This window comes from Physella acuta, unplaced genomic scaffold (genome assembly GCF_028476545.2).
Source record: "Physella acuta isolate Inbredline_101_S28 unplaced genomic scaffold, ASM2847654v3 ptg001661l, whole genome shotgun sequence".
Classification (NCBI taxonomy): Eukaryota; Metazoa; Mollusca; class Gastropoda; family Physidae; genus Physella; species Physella acuta.
Window position 1 is genome coordinate 325,251 of NW_026733174.1, and position 9,417 is coordinate 334,667.

The following is a 9,417-nucleotide window of genomic DNA, read 5'->3' on the forward strand; positions in this document are numbered from 1 at the left end:
GGTTGTAGCACAGTGGTAGCACAGTGGTGATACAGTACATATGAGTTGTCGCTCAGTGGTGACACAGGACATAAAGGTTGTAGCAGAGTGTTGATCCAGGACATACAGGTTGTAACAAATTGGCGACACATAACATTAAGGTTTTAGTGCCGAGGACAGATTGTGATGACACTGAGTACATAAAGAAACAAAAAAATATAGATTTGAAGGGCAGTGTGTGACCATTTCAACAAGAAACGTAACCAACGCTCACTGATTGTGCCCTGCCCTGTCTTGCAGTGGCTTGACCCAACTTGTAGAATGTGATGCCCCAAGTGACCCCGCCCACCCCACACAACAAACACAGGCAGGTATTAACATATGTCAATCAACTTATTTATAGGATACTTTGTTCAAAACTTACCACATCATCTTCTTCTATTATTGGTGGATCTGAAATGACAAAAAAAAATGTGTCCTGAACCTAAATGAACTAGAAGTGACCTGAGATCATGCTACTATGATGCTCTACAGCCATTGTATCTATACTACCCTGGCAATACAATAACACTGGTTAACTATAAACTTACTACTTTTTATAAACACTACATGTAGATCCCAACTCAGGAAACTTATCAAATGAATAACCACCACAACCCAACTCAGGAAACTACTAACACTTTTTATAAACACGACATATATATCCCAAATCAGGAAACTTACCATTTATGTATAACCACCATACCAAAAATCAGGAAACTTACCATTTATGTATAACCACCATACCAAAGATCAGGAAACTTACCATTTATGTATAACCACCATACCAAAGATCAGGAAACTTACCACTTATGTATAGCCACCATACCAAACATCAGGAAACTTACCATATGTATAGCCACCATACCAAAAATCAGGAAACTTACCACTCTTGATGACGACAACATTCCACGGCAGGTCTTTGGGCCGAGGCCGCCGTTTGACCACGAGAGACATCTGGCACCGAGTGGCAGCGCCCAGCTCCTTGTCAATGTCTGCGATCTCGATCTTAGAGGCCAGCGTGCCCGGCTTGATGCCGCTAGTCCCGGGGAACAGACCTACGGGGTCGGGCCATACCAGATCTTCTGCCCAGAAGTCTTCCTTCGAGCTGTCAGTAGAACCAGTCAAAACACTCGTTACACACGCTCAATAAGTTAAAGCTAATTAACTAACACAAGACAATTGTATTGTATAGGACTAAAGTAAAAACAATGTCCTATTCTGGATATATCAAAATAATGTTTTATCGCAATTATAAGTAGGTTTTTAGATGTTGAGCAAAGTAAATATTAGACATTGCCTAATGAAGAATTAAAACTAATTGCACCATAAGAATAATGCCAGTCTATTCAAGCTACAGTTGAATGCGGCTTCTATTCAGCCGAGCGTATCCGGCCTCAAGATCGCCCTATTGATTACGGAAACGTTCAATAAAGTATCAATGGAAATTGTTTTTTTACGTCCTACACATGATACCGTGTATTTTTACTAGATCAGAACAATATAACTGTATATATAACAACATTTAGCCTTGGACATTATTTGTTACACTAACGACTGGCGGTTAGACCGATGTTAGAATGGTTAAGGTTGGATAAATTGCAGGTAGATGTGTAGGTGAGAGAATAAGAAACAGTGGCGATGCAAGGCGGAGATCCGGACCGCACCAGGTGACACCATTTGAAGGGGGGGGGGTGACACCAAGACGAAAAAATGAAGCATTTTCAAAGAAATAAATTGTTGATCATTAACATTAATAAATAGCTATAGAAAAACGGTATCATTAAAAAGATATTGAAATGGTGTGTGTGGGAAAGGGTGACACCAAGAGACAAAAAGTTTATTTCACAGAAATAGCAAAGCTTAAGTGAGTAGACTTATCAGCCTGATCAAAGCCAAATACGCCGAGAAGTTTATAAAACCACGCATCTACATTAAAACACGCGAATCCACCGCTCCGGGTGATACCCGACCTTGCTCCGCCACTGATCAGAAACATAAACATTTACAATCGTCTAATTAAACCAGTCCTGGAATCGGTTTGAAAATACCAGGAAAATAATGACAGTAAAAACGTGAATGTATAGTGAGTCTCGACACTTTCAGCAGGGAGGGGTTAGGGGGGGGGGAGGGGGAATGCAAAAAATACACTTTGTTGCAAGATCTTAACTGACCATGTACGGTTAAAAAATACATCAAAGCTTGAAGTTTCAAAAACATTTTAAAAACAAAATCTTAGGAATAGGTGTTCATATAGATGATTATTATGCTTATGGGGACAAACATAGTAACAGGAAAGCAGGAGTGAAATTGATTATTCAGATTTAGAGAAGATATTAAAGTAGTTTATTTTTGTGAAAAGTTAACTGTTATAATTAGTTTCTAACCAACACTGGAGCTCAGTCATCAAGTTGAGGGGAGACCAACATAAACGTCACAGCAAGGCACGGGGTCGGCTAGTTCACCCCCCCCCCCCCCCCCCGAAAATAAAAATAAAATAAAATTTATATAGAAAATATTTAATTTTATCAGTGCCCCCCCCCCCCCACTACCACGGTGAAAATGTCTGAAAGAAACAACGAGGCCCAAATTCAGCACGGACAACAATACAAGTCGTCTCTAACTAACACAGGAGCTATGTCGTTAAGTTGACCGTCATAAACGTCACAGGGTGTCACAATCGTAAACCAACAGACGCCCGCCTGGTCTAGAGTTCACCAACTCCAAGGGTTCAAGTCATTCGTGGGACAACAACAACACGTCGGCCGTAGAAGGGTTTAGGTACACAAACAAACTTGTTGCTTGATTAAGCATCTCGAACAGTGTCTAGCATGTAGGAAACTGGGTACACAAGTGGCAAGTCTTACATTTAAGAACAATTGATTGTGAAAGATATTTTCCCTGTGGCCAGAATCTCACAGAATAACACTCTTCAGTAGCCTACTCAAAACGTGCCCATTACACCATAGCCCGGCGGTATTTCAACAGCTGCCGATATGTTTACTGTAGCATTGGTGTGTCTACACCACACCAATGCTACATAATGAATTCATACCACTGCCTGCTACAAGAACTAGCCATGACTACCCAAGTCTCACCTGTGTTGAGCGGCCTTGTATCAAATGTTATAGTTACCTTTTAGAGAGTACGACGTGTGTCTAACACAATTCTAGAGGGATCTCAATCTCTTCCTACCACAACAGAAACACAAGGAATGAACAGAAGAAAATCCCCTAATAAAACCACATTCCGATCAGAGTTTGTCTAAAGCTCTAGACAATCACAGTAGTGCACCAAAATCCCATTTAACGTCGATGTATGCTCAATAGAATAAAAGCTTGTCACAGTACTGAATAGAGCTATCCCTCGTGCTTTACCGGAATCAAGTTGACAGTTTAAAGGTACTTTCCACGTTGTACCAATCTACTTCCATAGAGCTTGGTGCAAGCAAATATCGATCACTGATTTGATTGATATCACCGGGCACTGATAGGACAGCCCGTATAAATCTTGTGATCACAACAACGGCAATGTTGAATTGGGCCAAGATTGTGGGTTGTAAAGCTCTTCAGTGCAGTTCTCACACACCTTTCGTCAGTAAAGACCTCTCTACCTAAAGGTGATTCGTTGACAGCTTTTCTCACACAACTTTCGTTAGTAAAGACCTCTCTACCTAGTGGTTGATTCCTTGACAGCTTTTCTCACACAACTTTCTCTAGAGACTTCTCTACCTAATGGTTGATTCGTTGACAGCTTTTCTCACACAACTTTCGTTAGTAAAGACCTCTCTACCTAGTGGTTGATTCCTTGACAGCTTTTCTCACACAACTTTCTCTAGAGACTTCTCTACCTAATGGTTGATTCGTTGACAGCTTTTCTCACACAACTTTCGTTAGTAAAGACCTCTCTACCTAGTGGTTGATTCCTTGACAACTTTTCTCACACAACTGTATACAATACTTGTATGAGAGACGTCCACTACACAGTTGATAACATGAACAGAAAATACTTGTATGAGAGACTCCACTACACAGTTGATAACATGAGCAGAAAATACTTGTATGGTAGACGTCCATTACACAGTTGATAACATGAACAGAAAATACTTGTATGGTAGACGTCCACTACACAGTTGATAACATGAACAGAAAATACTTGTATGGTAGACGTCCACTACACAGTTGATAACATGAACAGAAAATACTTGTATGAGAGACTCCACTACACAGTTGATAACATGAACAGAAAATACTTGTATGGTAGACGTCCATTACACAGTTGATAACATGAACAGAAAATACTTGTATGAGAGACTCCACTACACAGTTGATAACATGAACAGAAAATACTTGTATGGTAGACGTCCACTACACAGTTGATAACATGAACAGAAAATACTTGTATGGTAGACGTCCATTACACAGTTGATAATATGAACAGAAAATACTTGTATGAGAGACTCCACTACACAGTTGATAATACGAACAGAAAATACTTGTATGGTAGACGTCCATTACACCGTTGATAACATGAACAGAAAATACTTGTATGAGAGACTGGAGATTTTGTGGAACGCCAAAGAGATTTATCTAATACTTTGAGCTCTAGACAAGATTCGGTTAATGGGGGGATCACTACAGGCTACAGAGAGACTACGGAACCACAACCAGCAGTCATGTGGAGCAGAAGACAAAAAACTTGAGCAGGCATTAGCCTAACTGGCGTGCCGTTAACGATTTTTTTTTACCTCTGAAAATATTTTATTGAACTTTGACAGAAAGATAAGCATAGTAAGGTGTCACTCAAAATAGTTAAAGAAGTTTTTTAAATGGAAATAAACATTGTGTGTCTTCTGGGTAGGTGTGAGACTACACGGCGATCAAAACGACTCACAGTAAGAAGACATGTGGAAAATAAAGCTAAGGATTAGACAGGGTTGTCAATGTAAAAAAAAAAATTAGGCCAGTCTCTGACGATATAGCAGAAAAACTTAAAACCGACTAAGAGTGGAAAAGTTTAGGACTAAACTGAAGCTCGCTGTTGAACTTGATTTTACTTTTAGACATTCACCAAAAACATGATTGAATTATTTTTTTTAAGCGTGTTCAACTCTAACCTTCTTCGTATTTTACTCAACAAAATCCCGTTTCGCTAATAACAAAAGGCAATACGACCGTCCACAAAACGCGTTAATTCATTTGTCCTAATGTGTAAACGATAGCGGTAAATAGCGCCTAAGAATCTAACAACGGTCGTTAATAATACACACGGAATAGTGTATTAATACACACGGAATAGTGTATTAGTACACACGGAATAGTGTATTAATACACACGGAATAGTGTATTAGTACACACGGAATAGTGTATTAATACACACTGAATTAGTACACATGAAATAGTGTATTAATTGAACACTGACAAGTTTGAAACAGTGGGCTTAATGTATAGATCGATAATATAATAATACTAAATTGGCGACAAACTTGTAACACGCCACAAAAAAGAACGTATCTAACACATGAGTCCAATTGTAGCACTGTGATGACAAGTATAATATAGTAATACTAAATAGGCGACAAACTTGTAACACACCACAAAAAAAGAACGTAGCTAACACATGAGTCCAACTGTAGCACTGTGATGACAAGTATAATATAGTAATACTAAATTGGCGACAAACGTGTAACACACCACAAAAAAGAACGTAGCTAACACATAAGTCCACTGTAGCACTGTGATGACAAGTATCGTTTGGAGAGCCACTTAATCCCACAGGAAGGCAGTGCCAGACCTGGCTAGTGGCAAGCAAACACCACACCAAGACGTCACCTTAAGACGGCTTTTTTTTTCTTCTCTAAGACACGGCAGCGCTACCTGTTTATGACGTGCGGTCATGAACGATCACAACAGTCAATACACAGCGATCGCTGTGAATAGCGAAATGGGGGGAGGGGGGGGGGGGGGGGTAATCGGAAGAAGAGAAGGAATTTTAAACAAGACAAAATGTAACGACAGCCTCGGTTATTACATTAATTATAGAATAGCTTTGTTAATAAAACACACACATAGATACAATTATGTGCATACCAGAGGCGTAGCGACGGGGGGGGGGGTGTACATATGTCAACGGGCGCCGACCCTAGGGGGCGCCAAAATGGGTTGGAAAAAATGTAAAGCTCTCTTAGCTGCAGCTTTGAATTATAAATATTAAAAATATATGGGGGGGGGGGGCGCCAAATTGAAAGTTTGTCCCCGGGCGCCGGGAGGGGTTGCTACGCCTCTGGTGCATGCACATAGATACACACTTATTTATCACCCATTTAACTTGGGAACGCAGGACAGATACATAATGTGAAGGGCAGGCACAGTACAGTACAAATGATCTAATTAAATCTCCGATCAGTTAATTTGCCTAACCAGCGTGTACGTGTCACCAACAGAGATCTTCGTAATTGGAGGTATAATGTATTAGTACACGGTGTGTTATGAAGCGGTCAAATAAGTAAATATCAAAGCGCTCTTTGAACGGACACGAGAGTCTGACCAACAAACGAGCAATATGTTTACATAAAGCGCACTCTAGCGGTCGGATAAACAATTTAGCACACTTCTAAATGACTGGCTTCAATAACCCCTAGCTAAAGAATCTTGATGAAATAGCATCAATCCTTAGTGACCAGACCAAAACGATTCATGGCAAAAATTAACCACGACAAAACGGCTCCAACGAAATGGCCCATGGCAATAAGACAGTGGCGTAGCTAGGGGAGGGCGAGTGGGGCGGCCGCCCCGGGCGCCGACCCTAAGGGGGCGCCAAAGGGGGTAGAAAAATTAATTTAAAAGCTTATTTTAAGCTGAAGTATTGAATTAGCCACAGTCAAACTTACGAAAATAAACGACTAAAAGGCTTTACACAATGATTTAACACTTTGTGGCACCGAAATAGAAAATGTTATGGGATAGTAAGTGGTAAGCGCTACAAATCTTTCCAACTGGGGGGGGGGGGGTGCTTTTTACAGACAGAAATAACTATATATAGAAATGGGAGGAAGGGGGGCGCAAAATTGATAGTCCGCTCCGGGCGCCGGAATAGGTCGCTACGCCTCAGCAATAACAAGAACACCAACAGCATCTCGTCCAACAAAGAACCCTGTTTTCTGCCGAATACATCCCCGGCGATTCTGTTTTTTATCGGCAGCCGTATGAAGACGGTTTCTGTGTCATCGGTGAATCGTCGGGAATATACAAATTACTGTTTAGATCAGTCCAGGGTCTTTACAGGAGCTTTATTGTCAGGAGCTTTATTGTCAGGAGCTTTATTGTCAGGAGCTTTATTGTCAGGAGCTTTATTGTCAGGAGCTTTATTGTCAGGAGCTTTATTGTCAGGAGCTTTATTGTCAGGAGCTTTATTGTCAGGATCCGTGAAAGACTAAGTGAAGTGAGATTAGCTTATGTAAGTTAAATAATTGTCACTGGTCGCCAGACTGATTTAGTAGGGAAGTCTAAGATTATCTTAGAGTTTAGAGTCTTAGAGGTTTAGACTAGATTCATAGAGCAGAGTATTCACAATTAGATCTAGTGACTCTTACTATTTAGTATTTTAGATTAAAGTATTAGAATATTAAAGTCTGATTAGTGTTATCATAGATTATACTTTGTCAATTATAGTTACTAAGTTATATCATTTGATAGTTATTATATATATCTAGGCCCTATAGAGTTGAGTTCAGTAATCATAGACTCTAAGACTCTTATACTTATAGAGGCTAGATTAGTCTAGTTAGACATTACTAATAGAGTAGTTTAGACCGTTTAAGTTAGAGTTTTAGAGACTTACCACCCCCCCCCCCCCATACACACGCAAAACATTCATTAAATTTAATATATAGATCTAGAAGAATATAGCAAGCTAAGGTAAAAACATTACAAAATTATAAACGGTAATGTTCTACTTACTAGTACTACACTAGTAGTCTACTACACTGACTTACCTTTCGGGCGAATCTTCTTCTTCTTCGTGGACACCCAAGTCTGGCAAGGCAAATGCACTCATGTCCACTGTTTCATCAACGCTAGACTCAGAATGTACAGATGCCACATCTTCCGATGATGTTTTTGATTTATTTTCCTCCATGTTTATTTCTAGATAGAGATTATGTTTGGATCCTAGGCCGAAATGAATGAACACTATAACTCTGAATCACTTGACTAACAAGGCCTAGGCTAACTAAATTGATTTAGAATCTACTAGATCTAGAAATCTAGATCTAGATATCTAGATCTATATATTAACTAACAACAAGACTGGTATTAGACTATTAGTGGTATACTCCTTCGAATTCAGTTAGATCGCAGCACAATTGTGAAGGATTTTATTTTCTACACTGAAGATCGTTTAGGTTTCTAGTTTCATTACGTTCTAAACTCCACACTTTAAAAAAAAAAATGTATTCGTATTATTGTATGTAAATAAATCATTATTAGTTTTATAGGGTACGTTAACTTTAAATTTCAGAGTTTTTCGGGAACTTGAAGGTCAAAATTTGTTTAAAATAAATATTTTTTATAGACAGTGTTCTGCGATCTGCTTTTATTGTGCCATGTGATGTAGGCACTTTAATGCGGTTTTTAGAGTGACAGTGCCGCTTCGGACGGAGGAGCCCAAAAGGGAGATGTTCGATTTTGTGACAATTTGTAACTAGGATGCTAATACCAATCGTAATTAACATTATGTAAATATATATTTTGGAATCTTAATTTGTTATTTTTTTAGTTGTGTATTTATGTCAGTGTTAGAGCATTTACAGATAATAAAGGAAAAATACACCAGAATATGTGTGCACATAAGAGTCAAAGAAAAAATTAATATTCTATTTCTATCCCTTCGAGTTAAGCAAGATTTTTTGTGTCGATGTGTGATGAAGGGGAGAGGCGGTATCAGGTCGTGTAACGTCACACTTTTGCATTATAAAAAAGTAATGTTAGCCTATTGTTAGAAAACTACTTTTAGCCGTTATTTCGCGTTTTATAACACTTTTTTTAATAAATGGTAATAGAAATCGATTAAATTCTATGTAAACTAAACCACACTCAGAAAAGATTTTAGAAATAACAAAATGATGTTTTAGGAAACACAAATACAATTTTGAAAGGGGGAGGTTGTAGGCTGAGGTGTGACGTCATTTGGATAAGATAAGGCGTTATAGTCATTCCCTAAATTAAATCAAGCGCGTTCGCCGGCGCCCCGGCAGGGTGCAATTTGGCGCCCTGGGCTATCTAGTGAGCGCTATGGCGCCTACATTCGTTTCAAACAGTGCGATAGACTATGGGTGAAATGGGGCGCTATAGTCGCTCACTAAATTGAATCAAGCACGTCCGCCCTCGCCCCGGCAGGGTG

At 39.3% G+C, this 9,417-nt stretch overlaps 1 protein-coding gene across 5 annotated transcripts in view; it reads right to left on the bottom strand.

Annotated features, from left to right (window-relative positions):
- The window catches only part of LOC131929659 (regulator of G-protein signaling 22), a 48,493-nt gene extending 40,123 nt beyond the window's left edge, over positions 1–8,370 (bottom strand). For 4 of the 5 annotated variants that reach the window (XM_059285969.1, XM_059285968.1, XM_059285966.1 and 1 more), the window contains exons 1-3: positions 8,012–8,370; positions 906–1,126; positions 404–432 (exon numbers count right to left, since the gene is read on the bottom strand). In XM_059285969.1, coding sequence (XP_059141952.1) covers positions 404–432; positions 906–1,126; positions 8,012–8,154 — 393 coding nt within the window. In that variant the 5' untranslated portion in view covers positions 8,155–8,370. Of the gene's footprint in view, positions 1–403; positions 433–905; positions 1,127–5,711; positions 5,819–8,011 lie in introns of those variants that run through there. The other variant, XM_059285970.1, reaches the window with a different exon arrangement.
- Positions 8,371–9,417: the final 1,047 nt, after the last annotated feature.